This window comes from Phaenicophaeus curvirostris, chromosome 2, assembly GCF_032191515.1.
Source record: "Phaenicophaeus curvirostris isolate KB17595 chromosome 2, BPBGC_Pcur_1.0, whole genome shotgun sequence".
Taxonomy (NCBI): domain Eukaryota; kingdom Metazoa; phylum Chordata; class Aves; order Cuculiformes; family Cuculidae; genus Phaenicophaeus; species Phaenicophaeus curvirostris.
The window spans coordinates 83,786,833-83,812,660 of NC_091393.1; the positions used below are offsets into that span (position 1 = coordinate 83,786,833).

The window sequence follows — 25,828 nt, forward strand, 5'->3', positions numbered from 1 at the left end:
GTTCCATGATTCTATGATACTATGGTTCTATGACTCTACAGTTCCGCGATTCCATGATTCTGTTGTTCTATGTTTTATGATTCCATGATTTTATGGCTATGATTCCATGATTCTATGATCCCATGACTCTATCACTGCATGATTCTATGGCTCTATGATTCCATGAGTCTATGATTCCATGATTCTAAGGTTCTATTATTCCATGATTCTACGGTTCTATGATTCCATGGTTGCATAGTTCTACAGCTCTATGATTCCATGAGCCCATGGTTCTACGATTCCATGTTTCTATGACTCCCTGGTTCTGCGGCTCTACGACTCCACGGCTCCCCGCCTCCCTGACCCGGCGTCCTCCCCTTCCCGCTCCCGGTCCCGGCTGGGCCGGGCTCGGCCGCGGGGCGGGTCGGGGCTGTCTCGGGCCGTTGAGGGGAGGGTCCTGCCGCGTCCGCCGCCGCCGCTCGTCCTCCCGGCGCTGCTGACGTGTCTGCTCCCTCCCCGCCGCCACCATGGCCGCGGCGCCGCCCGACCTCCGCCTGCTGCTCACCCTGCTGCTGCTGCTGCCGCCCGCCCGCCTCCCCCGCGCCGCCGGAGCTGACCTGGGCCGCCGCTTCGCCGAGCGCAAGCGCTGCGCCGACCCCGAGTGCAGCAGTGAGTGCGGCGGGAGGCGCCTCTCGACCCGTAACCGGCCGCGGGGGGCATGCCAGCACCGCATGCCACGCCGAGGAGGCATTTCCCAAAGGCGCTCTCCCTCTCGCTCTCCTTCCCATCCTTCTTCCCTCCCTCTCCTTCCCTCCCTCCCTCTCCATCCCTCCCTCCCTCTCCTTCCCTCCCTCCAGCGCCCTCCCTTCGTTCTTTCCTCCTTCCCTCCCTCTCCCTCCCTTCTTTCCCTCCTGCCTGCCTCTCTGCTTCCTTCCCTCCTCTCTCCCCACCCCAGCTTTGGCACAGAAATAGAGGAGATTCGGGAAAATGGAAACATGATGCTGACACACATTGTCCTTCTTCTGACCAAGTTTTCAGATCCCTGCAGCTCCTTGTTTGGGTTTTTTTTGTTGTTGTTGCTTTTTTTCCCCCTGCAAAACCCTCTTGTAATAAACCCACTTTCTGGATAGTGTTTATGCATTGGTTATTGTCAGGACTGATGCACTAGGACACAGAAGTAATCTCTCAGCCCATCTAATTTAATATTAATAACTAGCTTCATAGCTCATTTCTGAAATGTAATTCTCAAGTGCTTTGTCAAACCCTTGTCTTGATCAGTAAGCTTGCCTTTTTTTAAGAATAATCTCTTATTTTAGCTATACTTTCAGTTTTAGTTTCTTATTTCTTGACTTAATCTGTAAAATAGGAAACCGGCATGTAGAGGGAGGTCTCTTTTTCTACCAGTTAGCAAAGACACTTTTTATCAATCTGCTTTATTATTATTATTTTTAATGTAATACTCTTTTTGTTTTTCTTTAAACAGTGTTAATGTGCAGAGGGAAGGCCATGCAGGATTTCAAAGGTCCAGATTGTCGCTTTGTAAATTTTAAGAAGGGAGAAGCAGTGTACGTGTATTACAAACTAGTAGGAGAATCAACTGAGCTTTGGGCTGGAAGTGTAAGTACCATCAAACTTTTGTTATTCTTCCTCTTCTCATTACTCTCTGTTCATAATCTTTTTTCCTTCATTTTGCCTTGCAGGAAGACGTTTAGGGTTTTGAGAATAGCTAAATAACATAATGAATGCCATTTCATCTTGAAATCTGTATGAAATGGGATGTGGTTTGATCAAACTAAGGTCATTAAGTGCTATCAAAAATGGGCAGCGCTAATGTGTGTTAGAAAACTGTTGCAAAACTGCCTTTATGTTGAAAACCTGCCCATGTAGCACTTTAAGTTGTGGCCTATGAGCCTGCCTCCAGCTTCCAAGCTGAGTCTCCGTTCCCATCTACAGAGGCTTAAGCCTGCTTTTGTGTTTACCTGTGACGTGGTTTCCTCCTGTGCTCTGTAATCCTGCTAAAGATCATTCCACATTCACGTTTTAATCACATTTCTCTTCCTACTGTTCAGCTTCTGTCTTCTCCTTTTTATCTAAGCTGCATGCAGATTTGGGGGAAAAAAAAAGATAGTAAAACTAAACAGTTAAGGTAAACTTGGTTTTTAAAAAGTCTGTCTCTCAGCTGTAATGACACATTGTAGCAGATTGCAGAGCAGTGGCCTTGACTGAGTCTTAGTCTTTGGGCAATCAAGAGAAAATTAAAGGCAGAGAAGGGTCCCTGTACTTGTAGTTATTTCATAGAATACTCCGCTTGGCTTTCATGATAACAGCTTATTTGCCTGACAGAAGCAGAAGTGAGGTACACTGGAGGAAGAGCTCTTTTTGTGGACTTCCCTTGAAAATGCTGTATTCTGGAGGTTGCTTAGACCTAGTGCCTGTTGCCCACTCCTCGTGCTATCCCTACTTGTGTCCAAATTGTTTACTCCAGCCTCCTTTCTTGCTTTGACAGTTTCCTGTGACAGTGGTCTAGGCTGCCTGAAGCCACAGCTGGGTGTTGACTGTGGAACTTGAGTGAAAAGCAGGATATATCACTTTCTCTAACCTGTTCAGGCTGGGTGTGGACAGCCAAGCTCTCAGCAGGAGCTGAATCCAATTAGAATAATACAGAAGAGAGCAGAAAACTGCAGCACATGGTTAAATAAGAGTTTATAATTGTATCATGCTGGTAATTCCCTTCTGATGTGTACTGTACCATAAATAATCTGGTTAATTAGTCAGTGTAGGTATCCAGGGCTGCCAGTTCTTGAGACATGGAGTAGCAGCATGGGGCCAATTTTGCATCTTCTAACAAGGTGTATGCAGGCTGCAAGAGCAGACAGCAGGTATAAGGTAATTGTGGAGTTAATATTCAGTTTACCTAGTCAGTCATATGAAGCTCATGCAACAGGTAGGTGTGTCTCCAAGTTAAAAGGATATTTGCACTGAGTTTAGCAAGTAAAAGCAGAAGTTGGTAGATCTAAAAGAATTGTAAGCGTCCATTTTATTTGTTGTCATTTTATAATTGTGTTACACTATTTTCTATGTGCCCTTAGGGCAATGGTGACAGATTAATTCCTTTTTGTTGCTGTTTATAATCCTTATTTCATTTTCCCCCAGTTTGATTAACTGATTCTGCGTTAATTGTAATAGTGCAACAATTGCTTTGCAAATGCTGCAGCAGGGTTGGTGTTGCGCTTTGAGTAGGGCATGGGCATGTCTGACCCTGACTTGCAGATAGCGTTGGGGTCTCTCTTGTGCATTGTGACTTCCCATGCCAGATTCAGCTGGGCAACTTGATTTATGCAGACCAGCTGTGCCTGCTGTGTGCAGTCTTGGAGCTGGAGGGAGGCTGTTGCTTGTTAATTAAAAGCAGCCTACCTAGTGAGGCCTGTGATCAAACAAATTCCAGTGGCAGACATGTTACCTTCTGCCCTAGCCCTTTTGGGATGTCATGGCATGTATGTGTGTACTCCCTAATTATTTTAGCGTAACTGTTTTCTTTTTTTAATTTGACTTTTAACCGAGTGCTCTTCCCAAACAAACTCTTCAAGAAAGGGTTTGCTCCTAAAAGCAAACATCAGGGAAACGACCAACACTTTTTTTTTTTTTTTAACCCCCAGATATTTTGGTTGTCTAGGAACTCTGTGCCTTTCTAGGTGTGGCCACCAGGCTCTAATTGCCTGATTACCTAATCTGGACAGTGATAGTATGCTATTAATATTGGCTTCTTCACAGCCTTTGTCAGAACTGTTAACTGAGAGCATTACTGTGTAGATCTTATCTGGTAAATGGTAAGAGATTCTTGTCTTCTACTGTTTGCTTTGGCTTGGCATGTTGACTCAGTTGAAAATAGACGTCTGCAACTGATCTGTGCTTGTATTGGTCACTGAAGATCACTTGCAGAGGAGGAGTATATTTTCCACATGGGTTTTAAAATGGGTTATTACCTCAGGTAGAATTTCGCATTTTCCTAAAATCTGCTTTAAGAATTTTTTTTTCCTTAAGCTACAAAGTGAGCATATTTTGGGCTGTAACATTTTGTGTGGATGTAAATCTTATTAGTCAAAGATTCTCTTCCTCTTACTACTTGAGAAAATACTTGAGGCATATGTGGTACAAGTGAGAGCACACAATAGCGGTTAAAGCAGAGGAGTCAGAATGCCTGGGCTTAACTCCCAACTCTCCTAATAATTTGTCATAAGACAGACTTTAAAATATGAACAATAAAACATAGCAACTTCACAAGGGTATTGTGAAATGCAAGTATAAAACCTCAGTGAATACTCTTGCATAAACAAAGTATCGCTAATCTTTTATTCACTGTTTTAGACTTCATGTAGAAGTATTCGAGAGTGAGTTTGACATGGTTGTTACTGGTGTCTGTAATTAGGATTTTAACATAGTCACGTGACCTTGAAAGCTGTTTTACTGATTTTTCCTTGCTTGTGTTTGTTTTCTGGCAGGTTGGAAGTGATTTTGGATATTTTCCAAAGGATTTACTTGAAATAAATCATAATTATTCCAATGAGGAGCTAGAATTACCAACAGATGTAAGTCTTATTTGTTATTTTTCACTTGGGCTTCTTACTCTTTCTTACCTTGGCATTCAATAAAATCCTTGAGAAAGAGAATGGGAACATCACTCATCCTTAGTTACCTTTTGTTAGTAAGCAGTGAGTGGAGATGCACATACATGTTGGGGGTGTGGAGCATTCATACAGCTGTGTATGTGGCTGAGTGTGTAAATATCAGCCCAAAATGTGGGCATTGATCTTTATTGAACATTCTGGTTTTCTTCTTCAAAATCTCTTTGGATGAAGCTCTAGAAATGCTGCTAGAGGGCTCACACATAGGCTGTTTGGTATGTATTTAGAATTGTTTCTTTTCCCCAATTTTCGAAGTTTTACCTACTATCAGAAACAAACAAAACCTGATATACTCAGCACTTTGATTCTAGAATTGTTCTTTCAATCCTTACACATATAAATAGCTTTCATGCACTAATAGCTAGTAACTCCAGAGTTTTGTAAAGCCTGTTTGGAGTTGCAGCTTCAGACCCTTATGAAATCATGTCCAGTGGCTTGCACTGCTGTTTAATTTTTTTGGGTTTTTTTTCAGAAATTGTGGACAGGCAGCTCCTGCTTGGAGGACTTGGTTGTTTGATGAGAGACCAGCTAAAAGAAATTGTGACAAACAAGCTTAGCAACATTTGCTTTCTTCCCACTGGTGTTCAGCCATAGATTTGTTCTTATTTCAGGATATACGTCATGAGAAAAGCACAATACTGTTTGCCCAGTTGTTGACTTTCAGTTTGTTCCTTATTGAGAAGTCTCTGACAAGGCTAAGCTGTAAACTTTTTATTTAGGTTTTAAGAGTCCTTGGGCAAAACTTTGACTGATTTAGAAGACTTTTGGCTAAGGACTCAAGGGGTTAATTCTGCATGATTAATATGATTTACTTTGCCGCTGCATCTTTAACCAACTAAATAGATTTGGTCATATCAATGTAGTAAAGGAAATATTTGTGACTACATATTGCTTTTCATTTCAGGAAACAGACTTTGTCTGCTTTGATGGCGGAAGGGATGATTTTGATAATTATAATGTGGATGAGCTTTTGAAGTCATTGCAAGTGATGACAGCAAATGAAGGGGAAACTGAATCAAGTGATCCACAGACAAAACCAGCTGAAGAAATTGAACAGGCTGATAAAGTAAAGTCCCTTAATGCTCTGGAGACGGGCAGTCTTGAGTTCGACACAGAAGTAGACAAGGAAGTCCTTGCTATGACAGAAGAAGTAGACAGTTCTCTTACAGAAAGAACTGAAAATACTGGGGGAGACTCCAGTGTCAATAGTCATGAAAAAAACTCTCAGGGAGATAAAATTGCACATGAGCACTTGAAAGGAATGCTACATGGGAAACTAAAAGGGCTAGAAAGTGAAAATACCAAAAACGCTAGTATTCCTCAGGGTGAAACCAGTCAACTTGACAAAGAGGGTGAAGAAGTAAATGCCTATACAGTTTTAAACAGAGAGCTTTCTGTGAACTTGAAAACAAAGTTTGGCTCAACTGCTGATGCTGTTGTATCAGATGATGAGGTGACTCGCCTTGTTACATCGCTGGAAGATGATTTTAATGAAGAGTTGAGCATTGATAGTCATGATGCAGAGGAGGAGCCAGACTTTGCAAATCAGTCTGAAGAAATCCCTTTGCTGTCTTTTATGGCAGAGGAAGAAACTGCATCCCCAGCAGATTTAGGTAATGATGATATTGAGTCACAAAATTATGAACTTCATGAAGATGCAAAGGTTGCTACAGAGCTAAATAACCAAAGAGACAATGAGGAAGAACATGATTCCGATGCGTCAATTCTTATGGATGCCTTCAGTAAAAGCAAGAAGTCGGGGGACAGTGTAAGTGTGGACAGGTACAAATCTCAAGAAACAAAAGAGAAACAGGATGAGGTGATGCTAATTAGTAAGAGAGAAGCACCAGCAACAATTCGGCCTGAGGATCTGTCTGAAGAACTCCTTAGAAAAGAACCTATAGGTAGAGATGATCTGGGTTCAAAAGAAAAAACAAGCAGAACTGAACAATTTGAAGAGCAGCTGATGGTTGATGAATCGCATACTGAAGAGCTGAAGAGTAGCGAGTCACATACTGAAGAGCTGAAGAGTACAGCTGTTCCTGATCCTCATGTTTTGCCTAGTCCAGGGGATGATCTGAAGTCCAAATCATTTGTTAAAAGCAAGCAAGATGCTTTTAAACCACCTGTTGGTGATATCAATAGAAGTCCAGAGAGAGTGCCATTTGCTCAAATAGAGAATGATGAGCAAAAGTTTGAGCATGACACCTTGGAAGAGATCTTAGAAAGTGATTTAAAGCACAAAAAGTTATGGGAGAAAACAAAGGAGAAAGGAGGAGCTGAGGACAAGCCTTCTGTTGGTGTTCCAGCCAAACCAGTGGAAGAGGTAAACACTGTATCTCAAAGTGACTTAGGAGATATTGACCTCTTAAAAGAGAAACTAGAGCACGGAGTGCCCACTGTGGAAAAAGACCTTTTAAGGTATGAAGAAGATTTGAAACGAACAGAGGAAACTGATCACGAGAATCAAAAACCCATCTCTTTTAACAAAGAACCTGAAATAAAAGGTAGAAACATGAAAGAAACCTCTGCAGCACAAGGAGATCCAAAACATAGAAGAGCTGTCGAACAACCTGGGCCATGGGAAAATGAGTATTCAGAGGCGGATAGGAAAGAAGAGCTTTCAAGAAATCTTGGCAAGGTGACAGTGTTTAAAGAAAGCATTGAGAATTCATGTTCCCCTGAAGAAAAATCAAAAAGCACTACACAGAATAATAAGATGGAGAGTCTTACTCAGCAAGGAGCTGCTCGTACTGAGGATGCAAATTCAGACAGAAGTCTTGGCACAAATTTAGCTAAAGAAAGGACACTAAGACCGGAATTGCAGTCTGAAGAACCAGATGCTGAAGATGACCCTGACCTGAAACAAGCAGAGGAAGAGCTACTGGAAGATGAGAATGCCGCAAGTGCAAAGCTGTCACAAGCAAGGCCTTTAAGTGTACAGGATGATACACCAAATATTAGAAGTACAAACCCTGAATTGGAAGCACTAAGTGAAGCTGTTTCAGGAACTGCAAATCACACTTACAAAACAGGAGAAGAAACAAACTCATTTTCTAAGGAGGGTAAAAAAACAGTCATCATGCAAGGTGCAAGTGAAACCTGGAACAAAGAACGTGATGTACCCGTGAGTGAAGATGCAAAATCGGATGAGATGGAAGATATCGTAGAAGCTGAGGATTATTCTGAAACTAAGGAACCACCAGTCGTGGATGAACATAATTTCCAGTCTCCTGACACAGAAGACAACAATGACTTTAACCAAAGGGAAGACCATCTGCCAGAAAGCATTTCACAGAAAGACTCTGAAGAGGTGCAAAATTTGGAGCATACAAGAAATGACCACCAGCAATCTGCACATTTTCCCAGCCCTGCTGACAGCTCAGCAGCCACAAATGACACTATAACAGACTTCAATGAGTCTGTGAAGCGGCTTACAATAATGAGAGATTTTCTTGATGAAAAGCGTGTAACACGTCTACAAAAGTACCTTGGCCTTCAACACATGTTTAGGGTAGAAGCTATGTTTCACGACATGAAGGTAGAGATGGAGCTTGCTCAGAAGGCAAGCCATAATAACGAAGATATAGAAAAAGCTTTGGATCAGATACTTGAGTTTTCAGAATCAAGCATTATGGATGTTGTGGGAAAAGTTCTAGATTACAGAGTGGAAGAAAATAAAGAGGAGGTGGTGAAAGAGATGGATTTGTACGATGAGGAGAGTGCACTGATGGATGACATTCAAGAATTAATATATTCTTTAAGGAGTAGATATTCATCTGCTAGTGAGAGTGTCCCACTTGCATCTGTTCCAGAACAAGATGATGATCAGCTGCATATTCAAGGTAGGAGGTTAAGCCAGTTAATAAATAGATGGAAAGAAAAAAGTAAAACGCTATTCCAGACAGTACTGTGTAACCTAGAGAAGCTTTAAGAAGAAGGTGAGGGAGAGGAATTGAAAGAGATCCTTTAGAATCTGATGGGATTTTGCTGGTTTTTTTAATGCATAGTTTTAGCGTTGTGATGGGAAAAATCCTGAGATAAGATGTTGAGCTCAGCAGATCTGTTCATAAGGCCATGTTCTGTGCATGTAAGTAGGATCTGTGCATGGTTATGGCTAAAAGGAGCTATTCAGGTCATGTCTATCCCTCTTGTCTTTAGAAATGGGGATACACATACACCAATGTGCTCAATTTTATAGAGTATTTAGATCAGTCTGTTTGCTGAATGAACTAGCAACCAATTAGGAGGGATACAATGATTAATGTGAAGTTCAGGCACTAAATCTATGCCCCTAAAATCTCAGTTATCCCACATTTTTGCCCACGTTCATAAAAGGGTGCATAAGTAGAAATACTGAACAAACAGATCTTTTGATGAGGAAAGAACCAGAGGTAGAGTCTGCTGAAGACTTGCTGGTTTTTCTAATTAATGTGCAATATGGTAAGCTATGCTCTTAGCAAAGCTCCTTTCACAGTAGGTACCTATCACGTATGTAATTTCTGATAGAGTCATGAATGATAAAAATATTTCAACTTGCAATGTTTCATTGCAAAGTCAGTGGTTGATACCTTGCGTAAATTCTATATAAACATTTAATTAGATTTTACTGAAAGTTGTTTGAGAATATGTTGGAAGCAGTACACAAGCTGAAGTGTCAAGAAAGCTTTGTTAAATGCAGTATTTCACTGGAGACAGCTGCAGGTACAAAATACACAATAGCTCAGTGCTTAATTCGTCTCTCCCTGTCTGTCACAGATGTTGCAAAAGAGGCTGAATATGATGGAGTTCCTATCAGAAACCCGAATGCCATTGATGAGAGCAATCAGAAATTTCAGCATCTTGAAGATAAGAAGCCAGAACAGCCTATTGAGGAGGAGGAGAGGACTGTTAATACTGCTCCCCAACCTGAAGAGGCCAACTTACTGGATAACAGAGAATCTGATGAGGGGTACAATAGCGAAAGAGGATCTCTGCTGGAAGATACTTCTTTTGGGTCAGTTGATTCAGAACAGAGTGCCAAGGAAGATATTGCTGCAGGTAATCTTTTGGAATTGAATTATTTTGATCTTTTGCATGTAAAGAGGAGCATGGTTGAATGTTTTGGGGGGGGGGGGGGCAAATGCCAAGGTTTTCCACTAATATTTTCATTGCACTTTGCTGTAATCCGAATGGCTTTCACTAATTGTGAGAGTCCCTCTAGTGGCAGCATTATCTTGCTATCACTCGTTTTAGCAGGGAGGTATTTCTACTACTTTTTTTGCATTATAGAAAAAAGTTCTCCTGTGAGTGTCATAGCTGGAGCTTTGTGCTCAGGTTGGTGGACTGTGTCTCAGAATGGTAGTGGATAGCAGAAATGGTAGCTGAAACCACTGGAAGGGTAACATCAGCCTAGGTTTTCTTCAGTTTGCAGGAGAACTGACAGTCTAACCATTGGATTGTAAATCATGCACTCTCCCTTCTTGCTTATTTTAACCTGTGACTCTGGGCTTATATTACTTTCCAGGAAAGATGTAGTGTAGCTTCTCTCAAGCAGTTCAGCAATTTCTGGCTAAGGTGTTTGTTGGGGCAGGAGAAATGCTTGACTGTTTTGCTTCTCCCTCTGGAGCAAGTGTGCTGACTGGTCATTATGCTGTGGAGGGATCCTGTTATCCTCATCTTCCCCAGCTATGTTTTGGCACGAAACTACCTCTGACTCCATTCTCAGTGCTAAGCTCAGCTTTGCTGTTCTGCATTACGCTTAATAAATCTGTCCTTACAGAGCATTTAAAAAAAAAAAAAAGTCAGGCACGTCTTGCTCAACTTTTTTTATGCTGCTGAGGTACTCTACCATCCCCATAGACAAGCATTCTTGAGCACCTTCTAAGTTCTGAGGGAAACTGTAGGTTGAATGCAAAGGCACCTAATGAATTTTTTTTGTGGCTGGTAGATTACTTGTGTGGTTTAGCAGTCAGGTATTGAATTGTACTTTAGACTGTCTTCCATTCCTTCCGTAGCAGTAGTTAAATGCTGTTTGTCAGTAATTATGAGGACTGCTAGAAGGACTGAGAAGAACCAAGGGCAGATGATTGTAGAACTGCTGGTCACAGGAGCCTTTCCACAATATAACAACAAGCTGGGCAGTGGTTATTTGAATCTGTTAACCTGCCTTCCTGGCTGTGAGTGGCATGAGAGGAGGTATCAGCCTTCAGATCATTGTAGAAGTAAAGGTGGTTTAAAGCTTGTGCTATACTAACAGTGCTATAAATTTATTAGAATCATAGAATCAATCGTCAAGAAGACATAGGTTTATTGATTAGGAAGTGAAGAGTACGTGATTTTGTTGTTGTTGACTCGTTGCTGAAGTTGTATGTGCTCTGTCTGAAGCTTGGCAAAAATGGCTTTGTGTACTCGTGCCCCTCTCAGCAGTGCCTTTTCTAAACCAGCCTGTGGAATATTGCTGTCCTTTCTAACCACTTTTGCCCTGGCTCTGATGCCCTCCTGGAGAAGCGGGGGCCGTGATTTGAAATCTCACCTCACATGCCACAGAAACTGTATTGTGTGGGAGGGTGTCTGTGGGGCTCCCGGTGCGGCCCTGCCTGCTGCATCCCTGCCCTTGGCGGCTGCGGGGCTCCCGCTGCATCCCTGCCCTTGGCCGGTGCACGCCTGGCCGGTGCGTGCCTGCCCTTGGCGCCGCGCGGGGCTCCCGGCGCCCCCCTGATCTCGCCCCCCTCTCCCCGCAGGCCCCGCGGAGGGCGTCGCGCGGGCGGCGTGGCGGGAGCTGCTGCTGCGGGTGAGTAGCGAGCGCTCGGTGGGTCGGTCGAGGCGGGGCTGCGCGCGGGCGGTTGGCGCGGGGCGATGACGCAGGCGGCCGGAGGCGGCGGGCGACGCGGGTGTCCCTGCGGGCTGACGTGTGCCTGCCTGGCGGCGGGGCTCGCGCCGCCATGGGCCCCGGCGCGCGCCTCCAGGAGTCCCCGGCGCGGCGGCTGCTGCAGGTGCCGGGGCGGGGGGGAGGGGGGTTGTTCCACGGGGAACGGGAAATGAGAGGGAAAAGGCTTGCGGGCTAGGGAATAAAACAGCTTTAATGAAACGATAACGCCGCTGCTATTAATAGGGGAATAATCGCGCCTCCCCTGTGAGGACAGGCTCTTCAGCCTCCAGAAGAAAAGGCTCTGGGAAGACCTGGGAGCAGCTTCCAGCACCTGAAGGGGCTGCAAGAAAGCTGGGGAGAGACTGTTTACGAGGGCATGGAGTGATGGGACGGAGGGGCATGGCTTTAGGTTGTAGGGGGTAAAGATTTAGATTAGACTTTAGGAAGGAATTCCTACCTGAGTTCAGCTGGCCCAGGTTGCCCAGAGAAGGTGTGGCTGCCCCCTCCCTAGAGGTGTTAAAGGCTGGGTTGGATGGGGAGTTTGGGCAGCCTGGTCTGGTGGGAGGTGTCCCTGCCTGTGGCAGAGGGGTTGGAACTACCTGATCTTTAAGGTCCTTTCCAACCCAAACCTTTCTATGATCCTATGAATAATAACAAAATATATTCAAATATATGATCCCCACCCACCTATGATGCAGGTCAGCCCTGCGGGGGAAGCGCATGTGTGCCCTTGTTTTGGTCTCATGCGTCTGCAGGGCTCACACAGTTTATTTCCAAAGTGCCATGTCACGTCTCTGTCAGCCTTGCGTGTTCTGCCAGGTGTTCCTACCTCTCCCAGGCCATTGTACTCTCTGGCCTCCAGACACGTGTGACGGGACACATGGCACGTGACCCTGTCACCAGGGTGGCAGCCGAGAAAAGATCCCAACTGTTTGTACTGGATTGTTACAAAAATCCACGTGTAAAGCCGTTTTTTTTCTCTATTTTTCCATCCTTATAGCTTTGCTTGCAAACAGACCAAGTAACTACTAGTGCTGGGTAACAGGAGGCGTGTATTGGCTTGTTTCGGTGTAGCTGTTCTTTTCCAGCAGGTTCTTACTGTAAGGTGTTTTCCAGATTGTCACGGTTTAGCCCTGGCCCAGCCAATTTCAGCAACTAAAACCAAGCAGTTGGGCTCCCAATTCCTTTCCCCATTACCCCTAGGAAAAGGGAAATGAGAGGAAAAAGACTTGTGTGTTGGAAACTAAAACTAAAGCAGCTTTAATGAAATAATAATAATAATACTATTAATAAGAGTATAATAATAAAATATCTACAACTATGAAAATGTGTTTCCCCCACCCACCTGATGACTATACGTCACCACAGATGCTGCAGAGCAGACATGGGAAAGGTGAGTGGTAGGATGGAGGGAGCTGGGCTCAGGAACTGGATTCAGGAATGCACTGTTGCAGGATCATGGGCAAACAGACAAGGTCCTTGCTGGACATCAGCCATTAAAGAAGAGAGCGAGACCTTTATGATCCCTCAGTTTTATACTGCATGTGACATATATGGGATGGAATACTCGGGTCACTTTGGGGTCACCTGTCCGGTCCAGCCTTCCCTGCAGGTGTGACTTTTTTTGCCTCTTTGACCTATGACACTCCATCAGCTTGAGCATAGCCTTGGTTACTATAGGAATAAAGATAAGCAATGTCTTCTCTGTATACCATGTTATCACTTCTAGAGAGAAACACTGAAAAACATGCAGTTAACTTTCAGAAAATGAAGTTATCTGGACGAGACTTAGCTGAAGCTAGAAAACTGATTCTACTTCAGCTCAAACCAGAACACGGATACTCAGACTGCAATGCAAGCTTTGAGCTGCTCTGTGGTTTCCTTAATTTTCGGTTTTCAGTTTACTGAAAAACAGTGAGAAAGCTCTAGATGGTTCTCTGCTTTCAGTAAAGGAATAAAAGCATTTGGCAGACTACTTATTTTGTCAGAGTATTTCATGAAAACATGTTCATAGTTGTCAGTGTTGTTGGTTTTCAGCTGGTTGCTGCCTTGCCTGAGGAAATGCATCCTGGGCCTGATTTCCATGGACTTCCATGGGAGCCTGTTATTATCACTGCCCTAGTGGGAATTGCAACGCTTGCTATAATTTTCTGGAGAACCTGCCTTTCAGTGAGTATGCTTCACGCTTGCAAGCCTGCTGATATTTCACTTACTGCGTGGTCTTTTGTATGGTTAAACTGTTTCAGCATTACTAGGGTCAAAGCAATATGTAGCCTTTTGCATTTTTACTTTTTCTATATATAGAGCATTAATGTGAACTAAATGTTGGGCATAATAGTCAAAATAAGTTGTAATTTTTTTAAAGTTAAGAAGTGTTTCTTTTAAGCTATTTAAAGGTTTTCTTTGTAAGGGTCATTTTTAGAGCAGAATAAGGTAGTATGATATAAATGAAGAAGGCTAAGGAAAGAGCCAGTATATCTTTGAAATGAGAAGCCTTCCATATGCTTGAGCCTGTTGCTGGCTATCTTTTAAACAAGCAATTCATTCTCCCTCTGTATTGTCAAACTGCTTGTACTGCTGCATTTGGGACCCTAAACACCTGATATTAATTCTTACTGGAAGAGCCGCTTCCCTACTCTGCTCTTCACTCTTCTCTACATAGATAATTTTCTGTGCAAGAAAATACCATCCCCAGCTTTCCAGTATAGCAGTGCATCTCCTTGGGAATTGATCGATGGCTATCAAATAGGACGGTTTATTTTATAGATGTCCAGTTGGGCTGATTATGTGGTCTGGAAGCCTGTGGAATACTTTGCTTGACAAAAATAAATCAAATATTATCTGATAGTTTTTTTCATTGCTTAGTTTCAATATCGAATATATTCTGCCAGTTTCAAATGCAAAATAATGTTCACATAGCAGCATAAAAAAAGCTGCTGAAATTCTTCTTTGAGGGTGTTAATTTCAAATTGAGCAACTGTCATGTAAACATATTGCTTTAAAAGGAAAAGAACAAGGCTGCAGGTGTGGTTTGAGTTTGCAAGTTCATGACTGTTTTTTGATGCAAAATGGTCTCATTTTCTTTGTTGCAAATAAGATGTGGGCAGTTACTGCTATCCTTTTAGTGACTGAGTAAACAGGCTGTAGGACAGGGCATTAACCTAGAAGCTTTTATTAGAAAACAGCTTAAGCTTGTTTGTAGTGTTATTCAACACTCTCGTTGGCAGTGATAGATGTGTTTTCCATATGCTTCTTTAATCTGCATAGAAGCGGTGACTTTTCTGTAGGGAAAATTAATAAAATCTTTCACTTGCCACTTTTTATGGCTAATTTTTTTCTTATTCTCCTCTAGGTAAAGAGTAGAATATATCAAGGTAAGTTTTTGTCTGCTTTTCAGTCTGTTTCAGAGACCTGAGTATTCAAGTAATCTTCAAAACTTTTACACACCTAAGTATCATCTTCACTCCGTTTCAAGGAGAATGCCAAGTCTAAGGTTACAGTGTAAGCTAGTCCAGTAGGTGATACTTGCTTGAATCTGAGGATTTTGGTTTTGCTTTTCATAACCTTTTGATTAGGAGAAACAATGCACCTCACATCTGCAAATTAGAGGGCAAGGAAAACCTCCGCCTTGTTCAATATAAACATGATGCATTGGTTTACTGGTACAATGCTAGTGGGACGTGGTTTGTGTTGGTTTTTTGACTAGTGGTGGATCTGCTTTTGCTTGTTGCTTTTCACAAAAAGCAGTAGCTACTTCCTCTTGCCTTTTTGGATCGAGGGGAGCCTGAAACACAGTGCTGTGCAGTTACAAAAAGACCTGAATGTAGACCTAAATATGCATATACTCCTGTGGTCAGCACGTCAATTTTTACAAGAACATTTCACCAGCTTCAAGTATATAAAATTAAAGTGTACTGAATAGAAATTCAAATGCTGAAATTTGAAGTTAATACAAAACAAAAATATGGAAGAATTATCTTCATGTGAACTCTCTGCCTCTTTTTTCTTCACAAACCATACTACTTATCAGCCATTCCTCTCTGGTTTTGTTCTAGTTACACTGCAGTTTCCTTCTATAGAATGAGTGCAGGACTGATGAGCTGAAAAAAATCTGTCTTAGGTCTATAAGGTGATAGCTGTACTGCAAAACAATTACTGTTACCAGAGGTGGGAAACACTGGTATTGGTGGTGTAGAAATTACTTAGCTGCCTGCCTTAAAAAAAAGTGGTACATAGGTCTAATATTTTTTTTTTTCCCCCGAAAACTATTCTGTATGATACTGCATAGAAACTACTAAAGTTAAGAACAAATGGTTATTCTTCAAACATGGTAAAGGTCATGTTGTTCTTAGAATCTTTATCCAAAATATGGCAATATTAACAGTGATAAAAGTACTTTAAAAAGTATATTGTGTTTGGAGTCCCAAGGATAAAATCTATTTTCCAGTCTTCATGACAGCAGTAAAATTGGGAGACCAAGCTAATGCAGGGATTCCTGCCCTCCTCAAACTGCTGAGAACTATCTTGTACCTCAGGAGTCACTTGTTGGCTCTTCGTCTCCCAGAGCAGAAAGGGCTAGGCTCCTTCTCCCCAGAAGCCCTCACGTGGGAGGGGAAGGAGGAGCTGCAGTTGCCACTGCATCCTGTGGGATGCAGTTGGAACAACCAGTGCTTCCTGTTTGTGTTGCAGGATTCGCTTAGAGGCATATGAGGCTTGAGGTGTTCACATACAGACGTGGTTTAGGACTTGAAAAAGAACAACAATTGGATGGTCTTTAAATTAATTTGCAATAAAAATTTAAGTATGTTAATGATTTTCACTGAATCGTATGGGGTGGTTGGTTTACATTGAGAAAAGATGCATGCCTAACGAACCGGTGCTTGGTCACAGCCCTTTTGTGGTCTGTTAGAAAGCGGTGCAGTTCCTTGAGGCTCACTGATGCTGTCTGCTAGCTGACAGTCTCTTTTCTGTTCACAGTTGGTCTTTCAGAGCTTTCATCCTATTGTCTTTGCTGACCAAACATTCAGTTTCAATAAAGCAGGAAGAGATGGTTGTTAGGGAAGGTGTTGCATCTCCCAGAGTGCCACAGCAGCACTCTGAGACTGCTCTGACATCCTCACTGCCAACTCTTCCCTTGAACATACCTCATCTGTGTGTAGCCAGCACCTTACTCTGCTCTGCTGTGCGTTCTCTGACCAGCTTCTGTGGAGTGGATGTAAGAGCCATATGTTTTGTGTCAGTGTTCAATGCGTTACTGTGTTGTTTTCAATCCTAACTTTAAATGGAAGCTAGAGATGCATAGGCTCCTGCCAGTAAGGACTGACTGCCAGGGAATTGACACTACCCTGATTTATGCTTCAGTCCTTACTTTATGTTCCCTAAAGTAGTAGTAATGATAGCTCTGATTTTATTTCCTTCCATGATATGAATTACAATTACAGTAATCTTTCTTTTTTTCCTAGTGACTGAAAAGCAACTGGCTGAAAAGATTAAAAACCTTCTGCAAGAAAAAACAGAAATCTTAGAAAAGATGTCAGAATATGATCAAAAGGTATTGTTCTAGGTTCTTGTCCCATCCTTCCTCATTTTTTGTCAGTGGTTTAATGTTGCAGTCAGTGCAACAGCTTATATCTTTTTATTTTCCATTCTTACCGAATTGACAATTTCCTCAGTTCTGTTTGTTTCTATGCTTAGATAAAGGAAGCACAGGAGTCTGTGAAAGTGGCCCAAGAACAAAAAGAGATTCTTTCTGATGAAACTGCAGGGCTGAAGGTAAGAAATAATTAACTGTCTTTTCTGAAATCAAAAACATCAGTAAAATAGCTTGCTTTAGATGGTCTTTTTTTTTATAGGACACTGTCAAAGGACTGGAAGAAGCAAATCGTCAGCTGGATGACAAAGTGAAAAATCTGTGCACAATGCTAGAAACAGAGAGAAAACAGAATGAGAAGAAACAGAACAAGGTAAGAACAATCACATTCATATTGTCTTCAACTTCATGTGCCTTAAAAGCTGGTCACAACCTAATGGGTGAACAAAGAGAGGTAGCGCAGACAACATGGACCATCTCAAAAAAGATGACTGAAACTAAATTTCAAGTTCATCCCAAGCTCAAGGGGAGAATCTATTGATTGTAATGTATTCAGGTTTGGGTTTTGTTTGTTTTGTTTAATAAGATATTGATGAACTTGTGTGGTTATGTGCTTTCACACACAAACTGAGGTATTCAAGTCATGGGCTAGTCTAATGCTTCCTAGCCAGAGACAGGAAGTTCCTTAATACTGAGGGCTAAAAGTTTCATGTTGGCAAGAGGTATTTTCTTGTATGTAGAGGAAGCATCTAGTTCTGTAGTAAATGCGAAAGATATCTAAGCTACTCCTCATTCTTGTTGTCCAGAGGTGTGGTGAGTTTTTTTATTTGTGAGTTGTTTCTCTTCTAAGTTTTCCTTCTTTCTTTCCTTAAGCCTGTAATAATGGCTCCAGCTTTGGCCTTGTTTTGGTCAAAGGTTGTTGCTAATGACAGCAGCATGTGGTACTTTCACTCTAGTCTGTGCGGGTGTACAAGAAACTTCTGCAGGCAGAGTCACAGAGAGTTGATTCTGAAGTATTAAGTGTTTGTATTCTTTGCCTTGCTGATAAGGCAGTGCTGTGTTGCTACTGATCTAATGGCTGCTCTAAATTGAAGTTTGCTGGTGTTTTGACTTCTATGCTTCCAAAACATACAGGTAAAGTAATCACACACTGGAGCTAAGGCATGTACCAGGCCAATACAGTCATTGCTCATCTTTTTCTGATACAGATCTCTGAAACCCAGAAGTCCTTGGAGAAACTTCAAGAGGCTATCAGTGTGCATTCTGTAGAGCTTTCAGAGGTAAAGCGTTGTCTATGCTCTCTTAACAGTGATAGGTACAGGCTTTCGTACCAGGAAAACTTGTGTCTAGGTTGTAATCAAAAATGCTAGCTTGGCGGATTCGAGGTTGGTTATACATGTCTGTGTTTTTCATTTTCATTGCCAGGTAATATGCAGAACTTGCTCCATTACAATTTGGCTTTATATCTTTGTGTTTGTTTTTGTTTCATATGTAGGTGCAGATAGCCCTTAATGAAGCTAAGCTAAGTGAAGAAAAAGTGAAATCTGAACTTCATCATGCGCAGGAAGAGAATGCTAGGCTGAAGCAGAGCAAAGAGCAAGTAAGTTATGCCCAGGCCAGGCAACTTGGCTTCTCTTTTGAATGAAATGCTAGGGCCTTATTCCGAGTTTTCTTGAGTATAACTTCAGCAAGTCCTGTTTTCTTAACCTGTCAGAATTCCACGTTTCATATTATCAAGATAAAATTTAACCCCCTTGTGCCTGCCTGTATAGGGTTTTTGTGCAGTTAAGCCACATGTCTTCAGTATGAAGGCTTTGCTAGTTTCAGTGATTCAGTTTTTGTCAGCAACTTCACAGAAAGTCAGTGCTGATGTGGTGGTCGCTGCATGGTCAGGAACAGGACTGAAGGAAATCATGGTAGAGAATTGCTAAAAAGCAATTCTGGATCTATACTAAAGGGCAAGGGTCTTTAGCCCTGAAATGTTATGGCAGTTCTTTTCTTTCAGTTCTGTTTTCTTCTCCATATATGAAGTAGATGGCCTTTTAAGGAATGCGGTTTGGTTATCTCTACTACAGTTGATTTATCGTGTGTGGAGCAGTTTGGTTCTGATGTTGGGCTGTTAGCTGAGAAAATGTTAAATTTGTAAAATCATCAAATAAATTGCAGAAGGATTCCCAGCACCAGACTATGAGGCCTGTGATGACTGTGAAGTTTGCCCTTTATCTGTGATCTGTGGTGATCAGTTATCACTAGAGCTGGTAGTAAAATAGCCTTTAGTTACATATACTCTGTACTAAAAATAAAGCGCGTAATCATCTTGCCTTGGTGCTTCATACAGCTGCTAAAAGAAGCTGAAGGTTGGAGTGAGAGGCATGCTGAGCTCAGTGAGCAGATCAAACTGTATCAGAAATCTCAGAAGGACATAGAAGAAGCACTTGCCTACAAGGAAAACGAAATTGAAGTAGGTTCTCTATAACAAGCTTGCTTTAAATATTGTGCATCGTAAAATACTTGAAATACTTTACAAAATGCAGAGTGATTCTTCATCAGTGACCCTTTGATTTGACTACTAGGTTTTAACTAACTGCCTTATGCAGCTGAAGCAACTTGACATGGATTCGACATCTGAGGCCAAGAAGGGTGATGAAGGGCGTGAATGGGACACAGGAGATGATCTGGCCAACGGGGAGTTGCCAGGTACAGTAAATCCTGCCTGCCAACTGATACGTCCAGTGGCTAAAGCGTAGATGTTGGTATGCTCGTGTCATGTCCTGTGGGGAACAAGGGGAATCCATGCCTGGAGCTGCCTAGGGGTTGACTGCCAGCTTTAATCCTCAAACACAAAATACCTCCTAGCTGAACAGAGAAACTGTTACAAAGGCCTGTAGTTGCTTTTAGATTATCTTTTAGGTATATTTTCAGTGTAATGACACAGTTTTAAAGATTGTGTATGAAGGTTAGTAATGAAGAGCATTCTGAAAGCTGAGAATCTCAGCTTCGTTGTTATGCTGTGTTTAATATGAATTTTTGATTGGTTTTCTGCTTGCATTTGGTTAGGTAGGTATTTTAGGTAATCACACATTTTAAACCTGAAAGACTGAAATAGATGTTTTCAAAACTACTCAAGCAGTTTGTCATGTTTGTTGTGCGTGTATTTGCTACATTTCTGATTTTGAAGTCCTTTTTTCCCCCCCTTTTTTTTTCTAACCATACGGTGTATGTGGGCTGGAAATTCCCACTTTCTGATTTTCAGTACCTGTGCAGAAACAGGTACTGTATTCACATTAATATTAGTGTGGTGGCTAGAAGAAGTGACAAGAAGGAATCTTCTGAATGCCTTCTGGAATAAATCAGATAGTTCTGTTCTGCTGGTCAGGGAATTGCTATTGTGCATTGTTCCCCACATCCCCCTCTTTTTTTTGGGTTTGTTTTTTTTTTTTTTTTGAGCATGTAAGGAGACTTATCCCAGATTAAAGTGTAGGGAGTATTATTTTTAATAGGTGTACAGTCCAGGGAATTGGGGTTAAGAAACCAGGAAAACAAATAGATTTTTTTCTCTTCTAGATGATGAGAATGAGAAGATGAAGACTCAGATTAAGCAGATGATGGATGTCTCCAGGGTATGACTGCACTAGATATCTAATAAATGCAGTCGTATAACTGCTACGCCTGAGATGATAAACTTTCTCCTCCTCTTTTCAGGTGAAAACTATGTTATCCATAGTTGAAGATGACAGAAATCTTCTCCAGTCCAAACTGAGTGATGAGGTAGCAGCAAGACTTGAGTTGGAAGGTAGGCTTAGCAAAAGAATTCCTTAGAATTAAATGCTGCTTGTGATTTAAAAAGAAACAACATTTAAGTGACTGTGACTTCCTCACTTACTTTTGCTTCTCCAATAGAGCAAATAAAAAAATTAGAACATGACTCCTGTTCGCTCAAGTCAGCCAAAGCTCGACTGGAAAATGAATGCAAAACACTACAGCAAAAAGTGGAGATTCTTGGTGAACTTTACCAGCAGAAAGAGATGGCGCTCCAGAAGTAAGCCTTTAATTAGCCTTCTGCAACGTAGCCTGTTGTATCATAGGCGCTATCCAACAGCTCTTTGCTCAGAAGGATCAAATAAGTTGAAGTTGTATTTGGAATGAAAAGTGACTTCTGTTTCAGTATGGTTGAAGATGCCACCCCTTTTTTTTTTCACTTTTTCTACCATTCCAGAAATTCTAAAAAGACTGTTGCTTTGCACACACAATATTTCCTTCTACTGAAAAAAACCAGCAGACTTTTGGAGAGGGCAGATGGGTGGTTTGGTCTGCAAATTCTGTGGTTGCTCTGACACATTGTTGAGAAATATCAAGGAGAATATAGTGGCGGTTAAGATTTCTTTCAGTTAGTCTGACCTCAGTTCAGTGAGTCTAATACTCATAATATAGAAACTTAGTATTTTAGCCCTGTGAGCTTTTTTATGTTCTCAGGGCTAAATTAAGGCTGAATTAGTGGTGGCAGCTGACTCGAATGAATTGTTAGCAGTGAAGAACTAGTTGTATATCTGTGTTCATTCCTCACTTACATATTTATGTATTTATTTACTGAAATGTCTTGGTAGGTAAAGTACAGGATTTTGAGAGATGAACTGTCTGCAGTTGTTAGATTCTGACAAATCTTTAGATGCTGACAGAACTTAACTCTGTGTCCTTAACGTTCAGGCTTTATACACAAAGGGTTTGTTTGTTTCAAAAGACCATATTCTGTCTCTTAAAAAAAAAAAAAGTATCTCTTTATTCTCTCTTTGTATCCTCACACACTATTATAGATTCTGATATTGTTGCTGTTAGCAGGGCAATACCTTGGTTTTGAGTTGTAGTAGATATAGGATGGTGGAATATACGGTGGTGCTTTTTTTTTCCCCCCCGCCTATACAGAAAACTAACCGAGGAGGAGTATGAGCGTCAGGAGAAGGAGCAGAAATTGCCTGCTGCAGATGAAAAAGCCCTGCTGGCCATGGAGGAAGTTAAAGTTTACAAGTAACTTAAATTTCTGAAGGTGCTTTTTTTTCTTTATTTCAGCTATCAAAGAAAATTCGTTTAAACCTCTCTCCTTCCCCTCTTTTCCTTTGTACAGGCAAAGGATTCAAGATATGGAAGAAGAATTGGAAAAAACAGAGAGATCTTACAAAAACCAGGTAAACTTTTGCTTGCTTGTTTTTGTGTTGCCTTTTACAGCATTGCTCCAGTAGTGAGTTATTTATTTTGTCCAACTGGTAGTTGGACAAAATTAACTAAACTGCTTCTTTTTTCTTTAGATTGCTGCTCATGAGAAAAAGGCACATGACAATTGGGTAAGAATGTTCTTCCATTTCTGATGCAAACAGTTTGTATTTGACTTCGGATCAGTGCAGTTAATGCAGTTGGCAAAATTTTCCCTAACAGATTATTGCCCGCTCTGCTGAGAGAGCTCTGGCTGAAGAAAAAAGAGAAGCAGCCAACCTGAGACAAAAGTAAGTACAGTACAGACTATTTTTATTCTTTGAATGAGCTGCATGTCGTTTGGGAGAGAAGGAGCTCAAACAATGCAGCATGCTCAGTTATCCTGCTTGCTCCAAATGGGCAGTGCATATTCAAGTTACTAGTTTTAAACAATTATTAAACTGTGTTGATGGTTCAAATAAAATTTCTTGGTGAAAGCTGTAACCTTTCACAGCAGTTTGCTTTGTCGCATTATAACAAATATAATTCGCATGTACTACTTTAATAATAAAAATCCTTTATTTTTTAAAATTAGATTAATAGAAGTAAACCAAAAAATCATCATGCTCCAAAGACCATTAATTGTAAAGCCAACTCCAGGCAGACCTGATCACCAGGTCCCACCACGACGAGGTAAATGCTGCTCTTTCTCCCAAAACTTAGGTCTTTGAGTCAGTATATCCAAAAAACATAAGGCTGTGATAAACTGTAAAAAAGTGTGTTTTCTTCTGTGGCTTAGGGCCCTTAAGCAGAGATGGCTCTTTTGGCCCATCACCTGTGAGTGGAGGAAATCCATCACCCACACAGATGATAGAAGTTCCTGCCCGGCCCCTTTCTGCTCCTCGAAGAGAAGGGTCGAGAGGTGAATTTGGTAAGCAGTGAAGATAACAGGCTCTTATGCTACAAACCCAAGAAAGCTTAAGGTCTGATCTTGGTACAAGGGATAGTGTCAAGTACTGATGCTGCTTTATTAATACATAAATGAATGGTGGGGGTGTTGTGTTTTGGTTTTTGGTTGGTTTTTTTTTTCTAAAAAAAAAAAAAAAGCCTCAGGCATGTGTTGACATGGGTCTCAGGGGTTCTTATTTCCTTCAAGGTGCTGTGGTAGATGGCCCCCCTGCTCCACGAAGGCCACCAGAGTTACCTGGAAGGATGTCTGTTCCTGGTAAATTACGTGGCCTGCAACAACTTTTTCAATTATTCTTTCACTTCAGAAACATAATTTAAAACCCATGTTCCTTATTCCAAGCTTGGTAAGATGTGCATTCGTGGCTTTCTTTGCAGATCTTGGGCCCACTATAGCATCCCTGATGAGTAGTGGGCCAAGAACCTCCTCCCCTTCCACAGCAATGGATGGAGTGGTAAGCTGGAAAAAACCCAACCTTCAGGAAGCATTTTTAATACATGATTCACTGTTTCCTGCAGCCTCTTTAACTGCATCGTGTTCTGTCTTGTTTACATCCTGTCACTGTCTTTATTTGCTGTCAAAAAAAAAAAATAGCAACCTTCTCCCAAAGAGTCAGAAGCCCCCTGTGCACCCATTGATTCACCTTCATCTATTGAACCAGCTCCAGTGAGTATTCAGAGGCTGAACGTGGTGTTACTCCGCTTTGTTGGAGAGGAATAACAGGCTTGGTGTTCTGAACTGCAAAATAACAAAATAACTGTGCGGGACTAACCAGAGACTTATACCTCTGTCTCACAAGGTTTCTCTAATGAGCAGTTGCTGTCTGGTTTTTATGGAATTGAGGAAATGAGATCTTTCTCGTTAAGGACTGCAGGCACACACTTTGGAATGACTACTACAATACTCTTAAACTGACTTACCTGTGGTATTTAAGGACAGTTCCAAATGTAACTGAAGGTGCCAGGCCCTTTACTAAAGGGCTGCCCACCAAGGACACTTAAAAAGGAATTGAACGTTTCTATAATACAGCTTTAGGTAAAGAAAACATGTCATCTGAGAAGGTACACTACACACTCGTTCTGAGGTAGTGCAAGCAGTATTCTGCGTGAAGGAAAATGATGGTGCATGAACTTTCCCTCTCTTCTGTGTCGGTTATGTGTGTGTTGGGGTGTGGATTTTTTATTTTCATTTTTTCTCCCCATCTCTTTCCCCTCCTGGCCGTTGGACGGGTGGTTGTGGTGTTCAGCAGTGTCAGTACTTCTCTGATGCAAGGAGTAAGGCACTGAAGTATAACTTCTGTCGCACAGGCTAATGCTAGTCCCAAAGGCCCGCCGTCTTTTCCTGGGACACCTATCATGACCTCCCCAGTGATGGGACCTCCACCGCCTGTTTGCTATGGACCGCCACCAGCTCCTCTTCGCGGGCACTTTGGGCCTCGACCTCTCCCTGTATCCTTAGGTACAGTTGCATTGCCCTGTGCTGAAACTTAGCTTTTCCCACTGTGCTTCCCCGAAGCCTAGTGTGGGACTGAGAGCTGCCAGCCGCTAGCACGCAGCTTCCCGACACCTTGTGGGGTCGAGCTTTCTTGTTTAGCAAGCTGAGGCAGGTGGGTTGTTTCAAGCCTCCTTCCTCGTGCCAAGGTGTTTTCCTTGCTTAGTCTAAAATGGAAACCAGCAGCTAAAAGTCACTAGGATGTAATTCATGGACTGTGAACTATGTGAAGTCCATACGGGACAGATCCTCCTCAGAGAGCTGCTCCAACAAAATGAGGAACAAATCAGAAGCGCCACCCTTTAGGTTAAAGCAAGATGTCATTTAAAGCCTTGTTTTCCTTTCCCTCCAGTTCATGGTGCTCCCTTGCCACCTCCGGCTGCAAGAGATTTCTTACCTGGCCCACCGTTAGGAATGAGAGATCTGCCTCCTGGCCAGCTACCACCACCTCCTGATCCAAGAGGCTATGGACGTGGGCACCCTTCGTTTCGACCCCTGGGGCCTCCTGGCCCAAGAGATTATCCTCCAGGCCCACGGCTCCCCCCACCTGGTTCCAGAGACTATACACCTTCTGCTAACAGAGACTTGCCTCCGCTGGGACCCAGGGACTACCCCCTAGGCCCTCCACCACCACCGCCGCCTGCAGCCTCAAAGGACTACACACAGCCTCCAGCACAGAAACCCTGACTGCAGTGTCTGGGCAGCAGCTCTGTGGAATGGACTGGTGCACTTCCTGCAGTCAGGATATTAGGAAATGGTTCTCTTATTAGAAGCCACTTGTCTCATTTCAGTATATTTTGGCTTTTGCAGGATTAATTTTTATCCAATTGCTACAGACATCTTACGTGCATTTATGATCACCTTAAACTCATCCATCGTCTTGGGCTGCAAGAACCTTTTTGTGATGGACTTGAACCTACTCTAAACGTGCAATAGGAAGGCTGTACCTGTGTGGCTAGTTAATTAAATGTAGCCTCTGTAACCAGTTGGTGAATGAACTAATTTCATGAAAAATGTAAATCAACTCATTTCCTGTGGAAATAATTTTTAAGTAAAAAGCTATCCTACCTGCCTTCTCTCTCCCA

The 25,828-nt window shown here is 42.2% G+C and overlaps 1 protein-coding gene across 2 annotated transcripts; it reads left to right on the plus strand.

Moving 5' to 3' along the window:
- The first annotated feature begins 495 nt into the window (after positions 1–495).
- On the plus strand, positions 496–25,815 carry MIA3 (MIA SH3 domain ER export factor 3). Of its 2 annotated transcripts, XM_069852672.1 has the most exons (29): positions 496–648; positions 1,463–1,596; positions 4,479–4,565; positions 5,566–8,506; positions 9,420–9,701; positions 11,384–11,433; positions 13,549–13,680; positions 14,864–14,885; positions 16,974–17,062; positions 17,206–17,283; positions 17,364–17,474; positions 18,310–18,381; positions 18,597–18,701; positions 19,440–19,562; positions 19,675–19,798; positions 20,666–20,721; positions 20,804–20,894; positions 21,002–21,140; positions 22,022–22,123; positions 22,221–22,281; positions 22,402–22,437; positions 22,529–22,596; positions 22,881–22,978; positions 23,085–23,216; positions 23,442–23,510; positions 23,630–23,706; positions 23,847–23,918; positions 24,560–24,710; positions 25,096–25,815. In XM_069852672.1, exons 1-29 carry the CDS (start codon positions 507–509, stop codon positions 25,428–25,430), a joined length of 5,979 nt encoding a protein of 1,992 aa, XP_069708773.1. In that variant the 5' UTR covers positions 496–506; the 3' UTR covers positions 25,431–25,815. The 2 variants fall into 2 exon arrangements, with proteins under 2 accessions (XP_069708773.1, XP_069708774.1); XM_069852673.1 differs by lacking the exon at positions 23,847–23,918.
- Positions 25,816–25,828: the final 13 nt, after the last annotated feature.

What these genes read in the sequence shown, in the direction of transcription:
- MIA3 (XM_069852672.1), top strand. Translation starts at nt 507, where the DNA reads ATGGCCGCGGCGCCGCCCGACCTCCGCCTGCTGCTCACCCTGCTGCTG. An exon ending in CGCCGACCCCGAGTGCAGCA is followed by an intron (nt 649 to 1,462) that starts GTGAGTGCGGCG and finishes TTCTTTAAACAG; the next exon opens with TGTTAATGTGCAGAGGGAAG. An exon ending in TGGAAGGATGTCTGTTCCTG is followed by an intron (nt 23,511 to 23,629) that starts GTAAATTACGTG and finishes CTTTCTTTGCAG; the next exon opens with ATCTTGGGCCCACTATAGCA.